The sequence below is a fragment of the Podarcis vaucheri genome, assembly GCF_965113315.1.
Source record: "Podarcis vaucheri genome assembly, chromosome: 10".
NCBI classification, from domain to species: domain Eukaryota; kingdom Metazoa; phylum Chordata; class Lepidosauria; order Squamata; family Lacertidae; genus Podarcis; species Podarcis vaucheri.
In genome coordinates, this window is record NC_138748.1 from 49,667,205 (window position 1) to 49,689,367 (window position 22,163).

Below are 22,163 nucleotides of genomic sequence, written 5' to 3' on the forward strand. Positions count from 1 at the left end.
GATGAGTTAAGCACCTCTCCCACCCATCTGCTGACCTCCTGCCAGAACGGAAGTGTTAGTAGAATTCATTCCCACAAGATGTAATGATGGCCACTGTCCAGATTCCCACCCCAAAACGCACAAGCAGATTCTCTTATTTGTAAGTAAAAAAAGGAGAACCTTATTCAGGCAGGCAACAGTACAGACTCAGCAGCAGACAAAGTGTTCAGGAATCAGTGTTCAGGAGCAGGGCATGTTCGGAACAGGGCAGAAGCTACAAAGATGTTCCAACATGTTACCCTGTCCCTCCCACCAAGACTTTAAAGATGACGTGTGTACTCGTTTGCCTTCTGGGAATGTTGAGATTGCAAACATGCACACTCCATCGGGGCAGATGGGCTTGCTTCCATCTGCAAAGGGGTCACCTGGTTCTAGGTGACAAGCCTGCACCCCCCTGTTCTGACAACTCTCCAGTTACTACCACTTCCTTTCCCTCAAATAAACCTGAGATTATTTCTTTGAAATAATGCTAGTTTGAGAGCTGTACTGACTTGTGCCTCTGATTTATCTAAAGCACAGATGTAATACAGGAAGAAGTGGCAATGTTTCTCATACAGCACAATAAATATGACTCCAGATTGAGCTCACCTGGAGGAGCACCACTAATAATGTCAACTCAAAACTAATGAATCATATCTTCTCTTTCAAGCCATAAGGCTGGCAATACGCAGAAAACACTTTGGCCATTCCCATCTTTAAAGGACTGGATACTTTACTTAAATAAGCAATAAAGACAGTTGTTTCTTAGGAGTTGTTTAGGCAGAGCTTGGCTTTCTGGGATTACTTGCAATTAATATTTTTTGTGAGTTAAACCTTTCCCTAGAGGGTGTGTTCTGAAAAAAAAAAGGCCTGTCTGCAAAATATGGCAAGTACCAAACAATGAGGGGATGTAATTCTGGCAGCAGGGCAATGCTTAGGAAGTACGTACTCAAATCCTGTTACCACCTAAGGGTGAGGGCAGAGGATAGGAAGGGAGTTACAAATGTACCTCCCATCCTTTGGGAGTGCAGCATAAATCCTCTGTTCCCAGTGCCTGGTTCAGTTACACAGAATAGCTTTTGAATCTGTGTATAACAGGGAGGAAAATCTCCCTCTTATTCACTCACTAATTCCTCTTCTGTTGCTGAGTCACCACTGTTGATAGGATAATGTTACTTACAGCCAGAGAAATTGGCAGTGCAAAAGTGAAATGCATACACTTAGAAGTATCTTAGTTCTCGGCACAAGCTCAGAGTGTATCAGTTAATGCAAATAAAACTTTGATTTGACATTTATCATCTGCATTCAGGCCTTTTGGTGTCTGAGAAGGCAGCTTGCTTGCGTTCCTTTGCAAGCAGTGTCACAGTAGCAGTAAATTAGCTTTCATTTTAGGAAACAATCTTTTAAAAACGGTGTACTGGGAAACTAAACTGTGGAGCAGATTCTTGTCTATGTATTGTCTGCAGTGATTTGAAAAGAAAAGAAAGATAATATACAGTATCTAGTCACCTGGCATACAAGTAAAATCTAAGGTGGCTGAATCACTTTCCTCAGGCCCATGTACGTATATTAGTTTTTCATTGCTTGTTGATGCCATGGGCTACAAACAATCTTTGGAAACATCAGTTTCATTTATATTTATTTGGTGAGATACAGACTAAGTTAGTTGTATTTAATTCACCTTGAAATTGTGGGGTTTAAGATAACCTAGACTAGCTTTTTGCAGTGATTTCAGTTGTATGTGTGTAACTAGCTTAAAGGTAAAGGACCCCTGACAGTCCAGTCACAAACTACCTCTGGGGTTGAGGCGCTCATCTCGCTTTACTGGCCGAGGGAGCCAACGTTTGTCTGCAGACAGTTTTTCCAGGTCATGTGGCCAGTATGATTAAGCCGCTTCTGGAGAAGCCAGAGTAGCGCATGGAAACATCATTTACCTTCCCGCTGGAACAGTACCTATTTATCTACTTGCACTTTGACATGCTTTCAAACTGCTAGGTTGGCAGGAGCTGGGACCAAACAATGGGAGCTCACCCTGTCGCGGGGATTCGAACCTTCCAACCAGCAAGCCCTAGGCTCAGTGGTTTACACTACAGCACCACCCGTGTCCCATGTAACTAGCTTAGGAAGCTGCAAACATACCCCTGCATACCTGAGAGTAAGAACTACTGTATTCAATAGAGCTTCCTTCTGAGTAGACATGGCTAGCATTGCACTGTAAGTCTAGCTCCAACACTCAAAAATGTATCTGCAGTTCTTCAACAGCAAAAAAGACACTTTGAAACTTTGAAAACATAATAATTGTACAATTTCCTCTGCAGTTTTATCTGTGCTTTCCCTTCAGTGTTGTAGGCCTTATTAGACGAAAGATATCAAATGTAACAAAAAGAGCAAATATGCAGTATGTAACTTGAAAAAGAAAGGAACAGCAAGTCTTTAAAAGACAGGATCCCATGGTTTAAATCAGCAGGATCTTTTTGGTTACAAATTGCCCCACTGATAGCTTGGTGTGAAACACTGTATAATAACTTTCTTGATTATTACTCTAAACAATGGGATTGGGCCATGATTCTTGCTGAGGTTGCATTGCCATGGAGATGATCTGGCTTAGATGGTCTGAACAGTAAATATTTTTAAATGATTGAACTATCCTGGCTTTAACTCTTGAAATCTTTATTCTCCCTAGTAAAAAAGAGCTCCTTAAACCTTCTTGGCCTTAAAGTAGGGTTGCCATATTTTAAAAAGTGAACTTTGGACAAACTCCAAAAAGAAGAAAGAAGTTTTTGAGCTTTTTTTTTTTTAAAGGACATTGACATACATGGTTTCCCCAGACATTTTTACCAGTTTTCAGAAATCCTGCCTGGACACTATTTTTGATGAACAGATTGCAGATATGTCCAGGAAATTCCGGATGTATGGCAGCCCTGTATGACTTTTGGTTCAACACAGCTTGGCATTCAGTGCTAGGGTGGCCGTACTTTTTCAGTGTAAATTAATGAGAGAATTGAGGATTATAAATAAACATACATATATAAGTAGTAATATCTATATATGGTGAAGGAGCTGCTATGAGACTAATCAGGTTTTTAAAAAGCTCTTTGTATGATGCATTTTTAACATGTTTCACACTGACAGTTGCATACTTTCCTCCGTAAAGGGATTATGTTCTTCCTCTTGCATTTCCTCATCCCACTCCCTTCTAGGCTAATTTACTGCAGCACAAACAGGTTGAAATTCCCTTTAGATCCCACCGCTATTTTTTCAACAACAAGACAAATCGGGTTAAAACCCACAACTTCCATAGGGGAAGTTGTGTAGGGTGTTAGGGAAATGCAGGGAAGTTTAAACCATTTCCTTTTTCACTGTAGTGTCTTCAAGGTTAAATTCTGTTTACTCCTGGCCCGTAAGATGGAAAGTCTAAAAGGAGAGGAATGTTTCTTACTGCAATAGCACTAAATGCGCATAAACTTTTGGAACTGCCTTGAGCAAGCCATGAAATATTTATAACTCTGCAAACCATTTGTAGCCATAAACAAAAATGTAGCTGTGTGAAATGTATTCATATTTTCCAACATTTCTTTTATAAACTAAAACAAACAAGCAAAACAAAAACAGTATAAATATCTCAGTTAATTTATTGAAATCATTCAGTCCAAAAATTCAAAATGATATGGAGACATTGCATCAGTATGCCTTCACTTGTCAGAATTGTGGAGTGAATTGAAGATTAAGATGTCATCTGGTCAAATCACTGCTGAGACAAAAGACCCACTACTACAGCGTCTCAGATAGGTAAACACTGTCGTGATTGTTGCTTCAGTTTATATTCCATTTTTCTTCATGGCAATATCCATGGGGTTATCATATGACCTAGGGTTGTCATACACACAAATGCTGTATCTGTGTTCAGGAGGCAGGGGGCATGCTTGCAAGCCCTATTCAGCGGCAGACCTTGGTGTCTCAAATTTCAATGGCGTGGTGCCAAAATTTGGCATCCCCTCTTCTCGCCTTCCATTCTACACCATAGTTGTGGGGGCCCCAAAGACCCGTGGGCAAGACCCTAAACCTGCCTTCTTCCCAACATCTCTCTGTGTGCGCTGTCTCCAGTCTTCCCCATGTTGAGTGGGGGCTTGCACTTGCACGAACATGAGTGGAGCACAGTCAGGGACCCTCCTTTATCAGGCCAGTGTTCCTGATTGTGCACAGTTCTAGGAATTGTTCACATTCAAGGAATTGTGAGTACAAGTCCCCTGAAAACCTACCCCACCCAAACTGGGGAAAGCTGGGGACTGAGCAAGAGGAATATTGCATAGGTATATTGGGGATGGGGCTTGCATTCACACCCCTGCCTCTTGTTCACCCAGCATGTTCAAGTAAATGCTTGAAAGCATCTAATATTGTGATGTAGGTTAGCTTGGGACATAAAACCCTTTCAGACTTTGAGCCACAGTGAAATGAACATGCACAGAGGGGACAAGGGCACTGCGGTAGCAGGCTCCTCCCTGTCCTGTGCTCATAAGATGTTTGTAGCGAAGCCACCATGTGGTTTAGCATGAGCTGTTTGCTCTTAAAATTAAAAAATAAATAGATCCTCCTACCAGTAGTGAAATCACAAAAATAGTAAATTCCATGCCCAGATGAGGCTAAATGGAAATTTTGTTATTTGACTAGACAAATGAATTTGAGACTGTAATTAAATGGTTCCTGAGGTTTCTTGGTTATTACTGTCACAGCGCAAACTTCTTAAAAAGCTTCACTGCATGATTTCATTAGAGATCAGTGGTATGTGTGAGTGAGTGGGTTATCCTACAATATGCAAGAACGGCTCTAAGAATGTGCAGATATATAGCCAGTTATCTCTATATCGCAAATGAAAATGAAAACAAATCAAAGTAAAAAAAAAAGATAACTTTATTAGTTCCCACTTTATGATTGGTCTTTTTTCCCCGCTGTTCAGCGCATAGGAGGATATAGAACCTTGTAAGCTCTTGCCCTTCACTGAGTCAAAAAGTATTCACATTAGTGATTCTGTTCTGATTAATGTTTGAGTTTCTAGAGGACAGAATTTCTTGTGGCAGTGGTAAATTAAAAACGTAAGCAATATTCTGTGCTTCCTACAGGTGCAGAACAGCACTTTTTCTTGTACAGGCTTGAGTAGATAGCACGGGCGGCCTAACAAAAGCAATTTTTTGCCACTTCAATCTTTTTTTAAAAGTTGTGATGAATAGTCTAAATTAATTGTTCTCCAAGAAAGAATCTGCTTGATGAACAAACACTTTCACAAGATGTCTTCCTTAAAGACAATAATAGCTACTTAGGTTTACATGATACACGTCCATTATGAATAGCTCCTGGCATCAATCCCATCACTGAGATGTCAACAAATGAAGGTTGCAAAATCTCTGGTATTAAAGTATAAACATACTTTTGAAAGGATTCTTTATTCTCAAAGTATTTGTGTTAAAATTCATTCATAAACAGAATTCTGTTAGTGGTATTTATGGTGCTTACAAGAAAGTTCCTTAATGTTTTGATATTGTAATAAAACACATTTGGATCTTGTAGTGCTCTATGACTATTAAAAGCACCATAATAATCTGAAGGGCACCCTTACACTTACAAATATTATTTTTATTTGCGTAGCTGAAGCCATTACAGACCTTACAGTTATAGGTGAATATGCGTACATGTCTCAATAAAAGTGATTTTAAATAGTTGGATCAAATCCTCAGCAGTCACAGATACGTTTTATTTTATTTATTGAAAATGTAAACTAAAGTACTGTATTGCCTTGGTTCTATTGAAGGATGAGTCTTACTCTTAATGAAAATCAGGACCATCGACAACACAACTGCATTAAAAAAGGAAGGGTTTGTAAAAATAACAGTTATGTGAATATCATTTTGATTATGTCTTTTCAGAATGAGGGTTGGTTTTTGTGTGTATGTGTGTTGGTAGAGTATCCAGTTTATGCATCTTTTCCCTATAAGCTGGTCCTATTTGGCCTGGACCCAAATGCACTGTTTTGCATTCACTGGATGGTATGATTCCCCCACTGACCCTAGATGGTGAAGAATTTGCTCCCTTATGTGTTTGACAACAAGGTCCATTTGAAATTCTTTTCGAGAGCCAAATGCAGGGCTGTTTAATACTAAGCATATTTTTATCAATGTCTATATTTATTTTTCCCAGGAATGCATGTGCTGGTCCAAAAGCCACCCACATCCTTCTTTCATGCAGAGCATATATGCACTTGCAGCCTCTCCCGAGGAACAAAATGAGAGAAAGAAAAGCCAAGCTTTGTTTGCCAGCTGAAACTGCCTTCCAACCCTTTGGAATTTCTTAAGCATTTGTTCCTCCTTCTTACCATGATTAAAATTGCATCCAGCCTTGCTAAAAAGAAAGCTGCTCAGCAGATCCTTTAAGCCAAAGCTTTGCTTTAAGAAAAAAAGAAATAGCTTAACTTTTAGACCTTTCCATATGAAAGCTCCTCCCCCAACTTTCCTCTTAGCACTTCTAGTACTAATGCAATACTAGCCGCTTTCTATTAGTTCCTCATGAAGCAAGGGGGGGGGGTGGAATCGTGCTAAAGATGGATAACTGTATTTATGCTGGGAATAAATAAAAGTACTCAATCTTTGCCACTTTCTTTTCAAAAATGTGATGATCAACTTTAGTGTTAAAGAGGGGGAGATACAGCCTTAAAAAGTCTTATAAAAAGTAAGGCTTGCCATATGATGGGGATTGCAGCAAGCTTTGTTAATATCTGCCACTTTTAAAACAACATGGAAGGAGTACATTAGTGAATTTCTGAGCTTCATTGATGTTGTAGGCCAGTACTCAACATCTAAAGGTTTTTTCTTTTTTTTAAAAGTTTAAATAAAACTGAAAAATCACAAAACATATTATTGCACATACGTCTTATGCAATAGGTGCCCATGAGTCTTTTGCAACCAAGTTCTACATCTGGCCTTGCTTTTTAAATAGATTCAATAAATCAATATATCCCAACAACAAATCCTGCTGTTTGAGTTATGCAACAGAGGCTTTTATGTGCACCGCTTAGGAGTGCCAATGATTAAACCGTATAGAAATGTAGTAAATAAAACAAATATTTCTAATAGGATGATTTCCATGACCAAATAGAAGGCGGGACTTGTAAGATATAGTGAGGCTTCTCCAAAGTCTTTTCATTCAGTCTTAAAAAGATTACATCTTTGTGTTTTAATGTTTTACAATTTAAAGCAAATCAGACACGCAAGGACTTCATATAGGGATGGATGCCTGCTAGCATTCATACTCTGTGTGGATGGTTCATGTTCCATCATGTTGCCTGATTTGATCTCTGTAGCTTGTCTTTCACTGGGAACACACAGTCCCATGTGGCTTTTAGACTGTGAATTTGTGATTCAAGTTTGGCTATTGTTTCCTCTGTTCCCACAGTTCCTTTTGGAAAGACATCTACTCCCATGATTTAGGAAGGATGCAGGAAGGATATGGCTATTGAATGATTGCATAAGTGATGCAGAGAACATGAAATGTAGGGTTCAAAGAGCAATGAGGGCATCTAGAATTTTTCTTAGTTCATTCTGGAATTGTAAGTGCAAAGAATTATTTTAGCTTGGGGGAGCGTTGCTTGTTAAGAAGATTATGATGGAAATTGACCTTGAGTTGGTAGGTCATATTGCTACTGATATTTTTACTTACGCTGCATAATCGGTGTACAAGATGTTATGCAAATAAGGGTCCTGCCACAAGGAGCTTTCAGTCTGAATTTTCGCAGTGAGGGAGGGAGTGATGATAGAGACAGGGTAAGAACCAGAGATACACATGCATTTGCAAGGCACCCATGCTTCATTGTACAGTAATTAGGAATATAGGATTCTTCCTATCCTTTGTTGTTCCTGTAGCTCACTCCTCCCTCTGGGGCACACCTCCTTGATTCTGGTTTAATTTGAAAAATGTCCAAGCTTAATTTTGGAATTGGAGCATGCAAAGTCTACCCCAGCTTCTAGTTCTCTTGCATTTTTCTCCATTCTGTGTTACAGATGTGCTTGTACACTTGGATAAAGCATTGTGGAGGGACGGGACGGGACTACATTAATCTTCTTTTCATGCAGTATTTTACTGATGCAGTATTTTACTGATGCAGCCATATGGCTGGAGGGGAACATGTCAGCTGTCTGGTCCAACACCCTGCTCATTGCAGGAACATGTGCTAATAAATATCACAAAATAATATTAATATAGATGTATGTACAATCACATTAATGTTTGTGGTATTTAATCAATGTACACAACAGCACTTATTCTCTTGTACTTGTTACATACTTTTAAAAAGCAATTTGAATGTTATGTGACCAAGATTTTTCTTGTGATAAAGAAAACTATGAATAATTCCTGATATACCAGTTCTACTTCAGTAATACGACTGGATAAATCAAATTCAGAAATCCAAAGAGAAATTAAGGTGAAGAGCATTTTGGAGAATGTGGGAACTGGAGATTTTAAATATGTTAACCAACACTTTGAATTGGGTCCAAGATAAACCAAGAGCCAAGGGTTATAAAGTAGTGGTTTGCTCTAAATATGGGTTGTTGTCGGCACCCTGATCACAATATCTTGCACCAGTTGTAGTTTCTAAAGATAGCCAACAATAGATATACATGCCCATCTTCCTTTAATAGATCTTGTTGGTTTTCCAGACCAACACTTACCACTCAGCTGTATTGTGCAAACTAATTGCCAGTTTTGAAAAGGGCAATAGCTTTGAATAACCTAGGAGCAAAACAGGTGATAAAACAATTTCATCAAATGCTGTAACTGTTCTATAAAACATTATTTCTGACAACAACAACAACAACAACAACAACAACAATTTATTATTTATTATTTATTATTTGTACCCCACCCATCTGGCTGGGTTTCCCCAGCCACTCTGGGTGGCTTCCAACAAAGACCAAAAATACACTAAAATGTCACACATTAAAAACTTCCCTGAACAGGGCTGCCTTCAGGTGTCTTCTGAATGTCAGGTAGTTGTTTATCTCTTTGACATCTGATGGGAGGGCATTCCACAGGGCAGCGCCACTACCGAGAAGGCCCTTTGCCTGGTTCCCTGTAGCTTTGCTTCTTGCAGTGAGGGAACCGCCAGAAAGTCCTTGGCGCTGGACCTCAGCATCCGGGCAGAACAATGGGGGTAGAGACGCTCCTTCAGGTATATTGGGTCAACACCAACACTTTGAATTGTGCTCAGAAACATACTGGGAGCCAACTTAGGGCATTTTCACAAATGGCATTGCAATCACCCACTCTTGTAGACAGAATAAAGTTCCCCATTGGTTAAAATGCACAATTAATTTTAATGCGTCTCATGTTCACTTTTTATTCTGCATTTATCATCATTTAGAGTTAATACACTGCAAATCATAATGTGCTCTTAGCACTTCTAACACACTTAGGTTGATAAGTTTACATCAAGAGTTAGCTTGGCTTAAATTTGTCCACATTATCTTCTAACACTAACTTAATTTGGACCATGAGTACACTTACTCTGCATGTGTTTTGAAAATGCAGTCTGTAGAAATGAATGGCTATGCAAATAAAGATCCAGTACTACTAGCTCTTAAAACGTGGGTTGTATTTGTCATGATACAAAAGGAAAGGGTTGTGGGCATGTATTGTAAACTTTATTTTGCTCATTCCATATTTTGCCAGCATCTAACATCTGTATTCATTTTCTGGGGTCTCCTAATGGATTACTTTCATCTGCTTTGTTCCAAGAGTAATACTCAATTTCCTGAATTTATAGGTTGCAATAAAATCCATCCGTAAGGACAAAATTAAGGATGAACAAGATATGGTTCACATCAGACGGGAGATTGAGATCATGTCATCTCTCAGCCATCCTCATATCATCACTATATATGAAGGTTAGTGACTGGTATTCTTTTCATCATCTGTACCATTTACTCATTCAGTTCTAAATTTCTTATTTCCTTTTACATCAGGGGTTCTCTATAACCTTTTTTCCCTACCTACTTGTAAGGAAATGTGCTTATTTGTTTAATATCATAAAAGTTCATTGTACACGAATATTAATGTAGTAAAAAATCTTTTCCATTCCACTGTGTTGATATGGTTGATATATACCAGTCGTTATGGTGTTTGGGAACCTGTAGGAAGAAAATCAAGTGCTCATTTTGCTTCTCTACCTGAGGAGGTGGGGGGCTAGGCTAATAGGATCTTTTTCCCCGCTCCACCACCAGGACGTTCCATTCAAAAGCATTCCATTCCATTACTGTTGCATTTCCATTTTGTCAGGTTACTCTGGCAAAAGTGTAATAGGTAGTTGTCATGGAAGCATCTTGTCACTATATAGCTGGCAGAGGAACTGTGATGCAAAATCTGGCACTGATTACGTATTCACTGTCCCATAAGTAAATGAGGTGATCTCACTCTAGATTATTGTTATGCATTTTGAGTTTTTATTTTGTTTATGTTGTAAACTGCCTTGTGAACTTCATCTGAAGGGAGGTGTATAAATTTCATAAATGATGATGAATATATGATGGTGGTGGTGGTGATGATGATGTTATTGTAACCAAAATTTTCCTAATGGTTCCTGAGATCACAGAACAAGTTTTCATCTAAGTCTGGGTACAGCTGAGCATCCTTTTGAATCAAGATAGCAGACTGAACTTTTCAGAACTGCATGGATTTTTTGATGTCTTAGACTTGAGCAAGTCTGCGGTTGCTAGTATTTAATAAACAAAAACTGTCATTCATTGCTGACCAGAAATACCATTAAGTGTGAAATAATCTGCTAGCGTTAGATGCAGATTGAGAAGAAAGGCCACCATGAAGTTTCTCTTTAATCAAATGTGGTGCACTGAGGAGGGAATTGGCATGTCTTTGGGCCTCAGTGGAGGTATACTTTTGTGTCTCAGCCACACTGATGAATAATGGGAAAGGGGCATATTTTAACCTGCAATTAAAGCTTTACCTATTACGTAAATCAGTTAAAACTCATACAGCCTTAATGGAAACCCTATTCTGACAGCTGATGCCAGTGATTTAAACAAGGAATTGCCTGGAATCATGTTGCAGTGTCACATATTGAGTTGTTCAAATACATGTTCTGTTAGTTGAAAGGAGATGAATATCTGACTTTTTTATTAAATAAAATCTTAATAGAATTTCTAAACAGGGAAAGGGAGGACTTCTGCGCCAGCACAAGGGTTGCAAATGGAGCACATTTTTCTGAATGTAGACTGGAACTACCCAAACACACACACACACACACACACACACACAGCGCTGCAGTTGTGTGTCTCTCCCGTGCAGTTAAACTACTGAACAGTCTGAATCCATGCAGAGTTGGGCATGGCCAATCTTACTGATTTCAGTGGTGTGCATAACAACATAGGAAATGGCTGTACATTTAAAGATAAGCGAAAATAAAAGAACACATGTCAAAGAAACCCTTTCCTCACCACCTTAATTATTAGCCCAGGAGCAGAAAATATGGTTGTACAGCTGTATAGAAGTACAGCTTTCTTCTTACACAGTGAATGAGTTTTGTCATATATTTCATTATTTTCAAAATATAGCAGCCTCAGCCCCTCTTGAATTCTTAAGCAGCATTCTTTCCTTTAAACATTTGAAGGAATACTGTAATCTTTTTGCATTGATTCATCAGCCAGTAGTTTATCCTAGAGAGAGCTTTTATGTAACCTTTGCATCAGGAATGGAGAAACTGACCCTCCAGCTGTTTGATGCCCACTCCCATCAGTCCTAAACAGTATGACCAGTGGCCAGGGATGATGGGAGACAGGACCCATTAACATTTGGAAGGCCAAAGGTTCCCTATCCTTGTTTTAGAAGGCATTGGGTGGAGATGAAGAATCTATGGCCCTTCAAGTACTACTGGACTTCAGCTCCTAGCATGGGATAGGTTGAAGGTTGGTTCATCCTGGAGAAGAGTGACTAGTGGGGTGCCACAGGGTTCTGTCTTGGGCCCGGTCTTATTCAACATCTTTATCAACGACTTGGATGATGGACTCAAGGGCATCCTGATCAAATTTGCAGATGACACCAAACTGGGAGGGGTGGCTAACACCCCAGAGGACAGGATCACACTTCAAAACAACATTGACAGATTAGAGAACTGGGCAAAAACAAACAAGATGAATTTTAACAGGGAGAAATGTAAAGTATTGCACTTGGGCAAAAAAAATGAGAGGCACAAATACAAGATGGGTGACACCTGGCTTGAGAGCAGTACATGTGAAAAGGATCTAGGAGTCTTGGTTGACCACAAACCTGACATGAGCCAAAAGTGTGACGCAGCAGCTAAAAAAGCCAATGCAATTCTGGGCTGCATCAATAGGAGTATAGCATCTAGATCAAGGGAAGTAATAGTGCCACTGTATTCTGCTCTGGTCAGACCTCACCTGGAGTACTGTGTCCAGTTCTGGGCACCACAATTCAAGAAGGACACTGACAAACTGGAACGTGTCCAGAGGAGGGCAACCAAAATGGTCAAAGGCCTGGAAACGATGCCTTATGAGGAACGGCTAAGGGAGCTGGGCATGTTTAGCCTGGAGAAGAGGAGGTTAAGGGGTGATATGATAGCCATGTTCAAATATATAAAAGGATGTCACATAGAGGAGGGAGAAAGGTTGTTTTCTGCTGCTCCAGAGAAGCGGACTCGGAGCAATGGATCCAAACTACAAGAAAGAAGATTCCACATAAACATTAGGAAGAACTTCCTGACAGTAAGAGCTGTTCGACAGTGGAATTTGCTGCCAAGGAGTGTGGTGGAATCTCCTACTTTGGAGGTCTTTAAGCAGAGGCTTGACAACCATATGTCAGGAGTGCTCTGATGGTGTTTCCTGCTTGGCAGGGGGTTGGACTCGATGGCCCTTGTGGTCTCTTCCAACTCTATGATTCTATGGTTCTGCATCTGGAAACATTGAAGACTACTGGTTAATGGATGTATCGAGACTTGCTGGTGTGAGCACTATTTTTTGCTGTAAGGTTTTTATATCAAGATTCCAAACACTTGCTTTCCTTAAACAGGATCCATGTTTGGGTACCCTTTTGACCTTGTTTGGCTAAAGGTGATTAACCTCTGCATTTGTCAACTCAATGTCAATACAAACCACCCGTTTTCAATGGTGGCCAAAATCCACATGTATGTAAACAGGCTTTCTTGTTTCAGAATTCCTTTTGTAACTTGATCAAAATGAATTTATCTCCTGGATTATCTGCAAGAGGCAGATCCACAGTTAGGAATCAGGAGAAATTCCATCCTCTCCACAGGACTCTAATTGGCAGCCTTTTGACTGCAGCTGGAAGGGAAGTGCTTTCAAGTAATTTTTTAAGGACTGAGTAGATTAAGCTGACTTTTCCAGAAGTGTTCTGATTTTCAGAACATAAATTTTAACTTAAAAAGCAAAGCTCTTTTTACCTTTCACCCCCTGAAATCCATATGTTCAAGAGTTAAATTTTTTTGAGCAGAAACATTATTCTGTGGACTTGCTAACCTCAGAATAATGTCCCATCTGGCAGCACTTTATTTCAGTTTAAAACTTGAAAACAAATGTAGTCTGAAGTTCCTTATTCCTACACAGCCATACTAGCAGTTAGAATCCTTTCAGCCCTGGAAATGTCCTTCTTAGTTCCATTGTATGATGGCTGTGTGAAAAATAAATGTTTAAAGAAGCTAATATGTGCTAAATGGTACAGCAGAAATGAATTCAAATCTAAAGTCCTGGCCTTGTAGTGGATTGATAAATATTCCCGTTAATATGAGACTGCTCCTACATTCACATGATGAATAAACCACACTTTGCTGGATTTGGTACCACCGTAATCAGCCATACGAGATCCAGGGTGCTACTTTCACAGGAAGATGTAAAACCTAATTGCCAGAAATGCATACCCCCATAATTTTGTATCTGAATTTTTATGCTTTGAGCAAAAGAGTAAATGCAAGAGTGTAATCCAGATTTGGCAAAGACCAAATCTGGAAGTAATTTGTAAGTCTCAAAGCATGGTCTGAAACCATTTGGTGCATCAACCTTGCTAAGGTTAAGCTAGTCTGGCTCAGATCAATGCCTGGAGAAGAATAAGCAATGTCTGCCTAGGAGCCTCTATGTACATTGACTTAGGATCCACACTGGAGAAAGCTGGGATACTAATGATACCAACAACACCAACCATTAAAACAAAATACAACTAAAAGCCATAAAATAGCTATATCACAATGCAAGCAATTACAACCGCTAGAGCAAACCAACCAGAATCTCCAAAGTGCTGAATGAAAAGAAACATGTTGATTAGACAATGGAAGCCCCTCAATGGTGTTGCCACTCATTCTCAGGGAGCACATTCTAGAGTCTGGGCATGATAATAAAAAATGCCCTGTCTTTGGTCCCAATACAGCATGCAACATGCAACAAATGGGACTGCAAGAAGCACACCCACCCACCCTTTCCCACCAGAGCAGGTTGATATGGAGAGAGGCACTCCCATCAAATACCTAGGTCCTAAGTTCTTCAGGGCTTGGCATGTTAATAATAACAACTTAAATTGGGCATGGTAACATAGGCAGCCAGTGTAGATAATGTAAAACCAGTGTAAGATGGCTCTGCACTGGAGGACTCCTTCATACCCTGGGGTGGTATTCTGGACTAGCTGCAGTTTCTTTACCATCTTTAAGGGTAGCCCTCCATAGAGTGCAGTGACTGATATCACTGATCTCCAAACTCTGTGATTACCATACCCAGTGGCTTAGATGTCAAATAACAATGGGGGCAACATGGTGGGACCCTGCAGCATTACTGCCAGGGAACACGGTGCTGCTCTGTGGAAACAGTTGTCCAGGTACCCAGTGGGGCTGAGATGTAGATCATTTAACAGACTGAAGACTACTTCACATAAATGGAATGTATGTATAAAGTACCAGGCTCATTAATTTATATGGGGATGGCATGTTGAATGTAATTCTATTGCCATTCTATATTTTAAAAATGAAAAAAACCATATACCATTCCTCTCTGAATGCCCATGGTCTGATTCAGAAGTGTCCTTTCTCTAACTGACTAAAATGTGTATATAAAAACAGCAAAGATGTGGAAACTTTTGACATTGTCCTCAGTGTATTCAATTCAGAATGCCAATTGTTTGATTTTGTTACTTTATCATTAGCAACACCATCTAACTACAGTTATCTAACCCACTTCCTTTTTATTTCAGCCTTTGGCTTTAGCTATATTATTTCCATTGTTTACATTTGATAACACCCAAGATTATAATATAGATTTTCCTAGAGGCTAGTGATTGGGAATTGAAGTAATATAAACTAAACTAACCTCCAGAGTCTCACGCTCCATAGTCCTTGACTTCCTTGCATTCAATATACTTTAACACCTAAATAATACTTGCTTGTTGTAAGGAGGCCAGGCTATGAAAGTGGGGGGGGGGGGGAAGCTAGCACAACACACAGCTAACGCAAAAGAATTTGTGTTCTTTTCTAAATATACTTTTTATGTTATACACTGTGACCCAGCATGGGCCTCCTAGAGCTAGGCCCCATTCACATATTTCTCTTGCTTCAGGAATCTCTGAAATAAGCAGTATAACAGAATGCAGGAAGGTATCTTTTCTATTACCCAGACAGGATCAAAAGCACCCTCGGGTGCAAGGAGATAAATAGGGACTGCTTACCAGCGGGAAGGTAAACGGAGTTCCGTGTGCGGTGCTGGCTCGCCAGATGCAGCTTGTCACGCTGGCCACGTGACCCGGAAGTGTCTGCGGACAGCGCTCGCTCCCGGCCTATAGAGTGAGATGAGCGCACAACCCTAGAGTCTGGCAAGACTGGCCCGTACGGGCAGGGGTACCTTTACCTTTACCTTTAGCTCAAGTACACTCAGATTTAGTGGGGTGGACTTCACATGCAATACAATTTTAATAGCTTCCAGCTTAAATCCAGTAAACTGGATTATATGATTGGGTAAACTGGCAAAGATCATGCTAGTACAAAAAGGTGTGTGTGTGTGTGTGTGTGTGTGTTGTGCTTGATTTGGTTGGCTAAATAGCACCATTCTCATTTCTCCCCTAAAATTATGCTTAAACTTAGTATGTTTTATTAGATTTGAATAGTATGTGTTAACAGGGAAAATATTTGTCTGTGTGTCTTTAACTTAAGACTCCTGCAATTTTATCACTTACTTAACAAAGGTTTTTTTTTTGTTTTTTATATCAGTGTAATTTAAAGCAAAGGGACGTGGGTGGCACTGTGGTCTAAACCACAGAGCCTAGGGCTTGCTGATCAGAAGGTTGACGGTTCAAATCCCCGCCACGGGGTGAGCTCCTGTTGTTCGGTCCCAGCTCCTGCCAACCTAGCAGTTTGAAAGCATGTCAAAGTGCAAGTAGATAAATAGGTACCACTCCGGCGGGAAGGTAAACGGCGATTCCGTGCACCGCTCTGGTTCACCAGAAGCGGCTCCCGTGGCCAGTAAAGCGAGATGAGCCCCGCAACCCCAGAGTCGTCCGCGACTGGACTTAACCGTCCCTTTACCTTTAATTTAAAGCAAAGGCCTAGAAATGCTTTCCACTTAGATCTGAGTAGATGGCATACAACTGATTTTAGATCTTATGAATGGTTTTCCATTATTCAGATGTATTTTTTTAAAAATATATATTCTTTAAACTGAGTAGTTTTCAGATGATTTTATTGAATGAGAAGGTTATTCTATCATCTGTCCCTAAAATTAAAGACCAACTCACTTGCTGCTCTGATTTGGCTGACCTTTAATAAAAGACCACTTTGTATCATTGCAAAGGTACTTCTGTCTGCTGCTGTAAGGAGGGTAATAAAAATACCACTTTATGGAAAGACACCAGATGGAAGGAATGTCAACATACTGGAACTAATTTAGGAGATTGCTCTGATATAGAGCAAAGGCATGAGGAGAATTCAGATGGTTCCAATGTGAAGAGATTGGCTGCCTCTCTTAAAACAACAAACTAAAATTCTTATCCTGGGGTTACATGTAAACGGAAAGCATTCAGTCCTCAAGGTGGATGTCGGTTTAGAAAAATACCGTACAACTACAGCTTTTATTCTCAATTTAGGATTCCAGAAACAGAAATAAAGTAGGACGTGGGAATAGTTTTACTCCCATTTTAAACATATACAAACAAACAGTTGTAAAAAAAACCTAGCCAGTGTATAAAAAATGTAGCCAAAATAATGTATAGCTTTTTTATTTGCTTTTCTTAGCTTTTGCTTGTCCCATCAATATACACATACTGTTTCTACCTTTTCACATATAAACTCTTATTTTCAGCTTGCCTCACAATAATTTCTACTTTTTCATGAGCAAGTATGTTTTTAAGAGGAAAATTATGCCTCATTGGATGCAGTGAAATTCCAAAGTTCTGAACAAGAAGAGAAGTCTGTGTACTAGCAAAGTTTCCTTCGAAGTTTGGAGCTCCGAATAGAAGCTGAACTCATCATTTCAAGCCTTCTAAATATAGCTGACAAAATCCATTCAGGAGTTATGATAGTACAAGGAGATGTGATGGAGAATAATGGATTGAGAGGTTACAAAATGTACTTCAGTTCAGACACATCTTTGGTAATGAGCATGGAAATTCTTCCCCAGTTTTACATTCTTTATCCTATAATAAAATCCCAAGTCAAAACCACCTGGCCACAAACATGATTTTTTTAAAATAAAAAAAATACCAGTATCAGAATAAACAAACACATTTATTCTTAGAATTAAGGGGAGGAAGTTAATATATTGATTGTTTAAACATAAAACACTTTCTTCTAGTTGTATAAAGACCTAACTTTCTACAGGAAAGCATCATGGCATTGAAAGGTACATATACACCCTCCGCTGGGAAACTGCATACAGAGCTGAAGGTTCCTGCTTTAAGCCCCAGTGGAAAAAAACATATTTCTAGGGAGAAGACGTTCCAGACATGACCTAATAGCACACCTTCCTGTGCAATCTTGTCCAATAGTGAACCCCCTGGAGGAGAAGTAGTCTCTAGGGGTCTCGTAGAGATTTTAGTCAGAACTCACAGGATCCTATGGGGAAAAGTGTGATCAGACTCTTTCAGGTGAGCAGGTTCATAGCACCTTTTCTGAATAACATGCTGTGCATCATAATTGCTGACTCCCAGTTGTTCAGGAATGGTTCAGGGTAGTTTTTCTTTGTCTGGCATTTCCATTTTAGCAAACGAAAAAGCGGGAGAAAGCCAAGCAGCCGTTCCTCATTAAATTTGTTTCTGTGAGCAAGGTGGTGGCAGCAACTGTACAGAACTACTTTAGAAACTGTCCCAGCTTTCGAATTACCTGCATTAGAATGGCAGGTCATAAATCAAATGTAGTAAAAATACAGAGGGAAATAAGCATTCCAAAAAGTTATACTGAAGCAATTAGTCTATCATCATCTTAAATATTAGGTCTTAAAAGGGCATAGCATTTATTTATCTCATAATTATTTGGAATAAATAATACTGTGTCTAAACAAATGCATGTAAGTGTTAGGGGAATACCAGAACATCTCTCAGTGTAGTGTTATAAATTACAGTATGGCATTATATGAGCATTGCAGTGATATCTCAAATTTTATGGAACATATGTTTAGCATGATGAAAGCCCTTCTCCAGGTGCTGTTGAGGAGAGACCATAGCTGTGTGACACAACACTTGCTTTGCATGTTGAAAAAATAAGTTAAATCAGGGGTAGCACTAATTAAAGTATTTCAAGTAGCAGGACCAGCTCTGCCAGAAATTTTGGAATGCTGTTGTCAGACAGCGTAGATAGTATTTGCATATATGTGCAGTGCCTAGTATATTCTTATATAGTATTGCAGCATTTGCATCTTGGAATAATTAATTCACTCCAGTAAAATAAAAAGAATGTAAACTTCAGTGGCAACAAAGATTTCAGCGTGTGGCCCCAATACATTTAGTATGTTCTGTTAATGACAGCTGGACTACTGTACTGTATAGTGACTAAAGTAAAGGTAAAGGGACCCCTGACCATTAGGTCCAGTCGTGGCCGACTCTGGGGTTGCGGTTCTCATCTCGCTTTATTGGCCGAGGGAGCCAGTGTACAGCTTTCGGGTCATTTTGGCCAGCATGACTAAGCCGCTTCTGGCGAACCAGAGCAGCGTACAAAAAACGCCGTTTACCTTCCTGCCGGAGCGGTACCTATTTATCTACTTGCACTTTGACTTGCTTTCAAACTGCTAGGTTGGCAGGAGCAAGGAGCGAGCAACGGGAGCTCACCCCGCCGTGGGGATTCGAACCGCCGACCTTCTGATCGGCAAGGCCTAGGCTCTGTGGTTTAACCCACAGCGCCACCCGCGTCCCCTGTATAGTGACTAGATTGTGGCTAATGTGGTGTTCCAGATCTAGAAGGTGATACACTTTTTCTGTGCTTTTACAATTTTGTTAAAAACTGTACCTTAGTCATTTTTGTCAGTAAGGACTGGAGTAGGGTGATAAAATTACTTTAGCCTATCAATTTTGATGCTGCAGTCTAATCCGTCCACAGTCACCTCATATAGCTTCCAAAGTTCATTGTTAATGAGGATGTAATCACTGGAATGAATCAGTGCTTCACAAGCTGTTAGACAATCCTCTAGTCAGCAGCCAGTGTTTATCTGTCTGCTTCCTAACACACACACACACACACACACACACAGAGAGAGAGAGAGAGAGAGAGAGAGAGAGAGAATTTTACTGAACATTGTAATGGGGCAGAAAAAAACTGCAATCTTCTGTCTTCTACAAGTGTGAAGAGACATATGCCAAAGCCCATGAAGCTACAGGCTTATTGTTGAGAACTTTTTGTTTCACATTCTTTAAATGTTCATTGGCTGAGCCTTCCTGCAGTTGTCATAAAGCTGTGCACTGGTTGTATCACTAATTCTATCACTTTAGGATTATTACTGTAGCATGGAAGAACTGCCCAGTGCAACCTTGGTTCAAGGAGATGTCTCTGTATATTGTATGAATCAATAATAAATCTTTGAAGAAGTAAACAGTCTTTTCTTTATGCCACGGAACAATGTTTCCCATGTACCCGATGAATTGAGAACAGAGAAGAAAAAGTATTCTATGGCAGCTAAAGCAATTCAAAATGGATCAGAGTAAGACTGTCTGAGATTGCTTATTTATATGGGGAATTTATACCCCCCCCTTCCAACAAAAGTCTGTTGGAGTGGCTAACATAAATTTAAGCCAGTAAACCAACATAGAAACGCCATAATCAGCCACATGTAAATAAAACGGGGGCTGCAGAAAACAGTAAAAGCCAGATTATAACAGTATGTAAAAACTCAGAAATGAAAGGTTCTTTTCAAGAAATGTCTTTAATTATCCTCAGTTATTATGTGATCTTCCACAAAGTACCTTTCAAGTGTTACCCACAAAAACCCATTATTTTGAAATTTGCCTTTTTCCGCTCTAGGAATGCATCAGCAATCAATCAATGTCTTGCATGTATGGACTACATGCCTGTGCTTGTAATACTTAGGTTTTCCCCTGTTGCAACAGCATGACCAAGTAAAGATGGGGTAGTTTAAATTTGTAGTTGACCTATGTTAAATAACTCATTTGCTGCTCTCAGTTGGAAATCCCTGTACTTGACTGTACCAAACCACGTTCAAACACTGGAAGTACATTAAATATTATACGGATAGTTCACTATATTCCTCTAAACCTTCTGGAACCAATGCATCGTTGCCTTGGATAAATAACAATCAGTTTCTTCAGTCTTCCTGGTAACTGGGTCTACATTGCTTTCTTGCTTCCTCTCTCCTAGCTAAAAAGATAATTGATTGAAGAAAGGGTGTGTGCTTTGTGTGAGGGAGAGTGCATGTGCAGAAGTTCCAGCTGCCACAATACTGCACTATTTTTCTAGCAAAATCAGTGCAAAGCAACCCTTATTGCCAAACCCAGGTTCAAAGGGCAGTGAAAGGCACTCCAGGGTAGCAGCATGGAAGAAACTGGTCTGATGCAGATGGGAATTCAGCAGAGAAGAGCAATGCTCCCTCCCTTGTCAAGGCTGATTATGTGTGTTTTGTGTGTTCAATGCTTAAACCTAAAAAATTAAAAATGCAGTTGTCGTTTTTTATCTCTAGTGTTTGAGAACAAAGATAAAATTGTGATCATCATGGAGTATGCAAGCAAAGGGGAATTGTATGATTATATCAGTGAGAGACGAAGGCTGAATGAACGGGAGACAAGACACTTCTTCCGGCAAATTGTTTCTGCTGTGCATTACTGCCACAAGGTGAGCAAAGGATTAATTTATTTTGTAAATTTCCATTTATTCCCTTTTAAATACCTTAACTGAGTTTGTTTTTAAAGTGGGGAGGTTCTTGCAATCCCACATGAGAACTTAAAATCCACAGCAGATTTCTGAGTTCTTTAACAAATCTTTAAAAACTGTGATGTGGGAATAGATTGAGACATTAATATTTGAAAGCCAGAGCACACTTTTAGGGATATAACTTGCTCTGTCTAAAAGCCAGAAGCTGGAAGAACTAGATTTTCTGTATGGACTAACTTACAGTATTGAGATATATTGTTTTCTGGTGCCTGAGAAGAATGAGGAGGGAAGAACTGGGGTTGGAATTGAGTTCCGAAAAGAGTTCCCCTGCTGCTTTACAGGCTTTGTGGGAGGAGAGATTCCAATCATTCTTCCCTTAACCACACAGCAAGTGACTAATACATCTCCTGTCACTAGTTACTAGACTGCAAGTGTTATGACTGAAGTGTAAACGCAAAGACCACCCTGGTGGCTTGCTTTTTTAATCCACCCAGTATTCTCCTTTCTGTCCCTCCTCACCTTCTTTCCTTTACTTTCTTGTTTCAGAATGGTGTTGTCCATAGGGATCTAAAACTGGAAAATATTCTTCTTGACGACAACTGTAATATTAAGGTAAAGGTCATTTCTGTTCTCTGTGTATTGTCTGAAAACTTTTTTTAAAAAATCACAGGAGCTACTTCTAAACCCATTCAGTGTCTGCAAAAGTGAGATGCAGAGACTATTTTTTTCCTGACTACTTCAGCATTACATTTTTGTATTAATGGGAGTTAAGGGAACA

At 39.7% G+C, this 22,163-nt stretch overlaps 1 protein-coding gene across 1 annotated transcript in view; it reads left to right on the forward strand.

Annotated features, from left to right (window-relative positions):
- NUAK1 (NUAK family kinase 1) overlaps positions 1 to 22,163 on the forward strand; it is a 50,067-nt gene that overhangs the window by 13,608 nt on the left and 14,296 nt on the right. Inside the window, exons 2-4 of the mRNA XM_082241183.1 lie at positions 9,827 to 9,947; positions 21,195 to 21,346; positions 21,932 to 21,997. Coding sequence (XP_082097309.1) covers positions 9,827 to 9,947; positions 21,195 to 21,346; positions 21,932 to 21,997 — 339 coding nt within the window. The remainder of the gene's footprint in view (positions 1 to 9,826; positions 9,948 to 21,194; positions 21,347 to 21,931; positions 21,998 to 22,163) is intronic.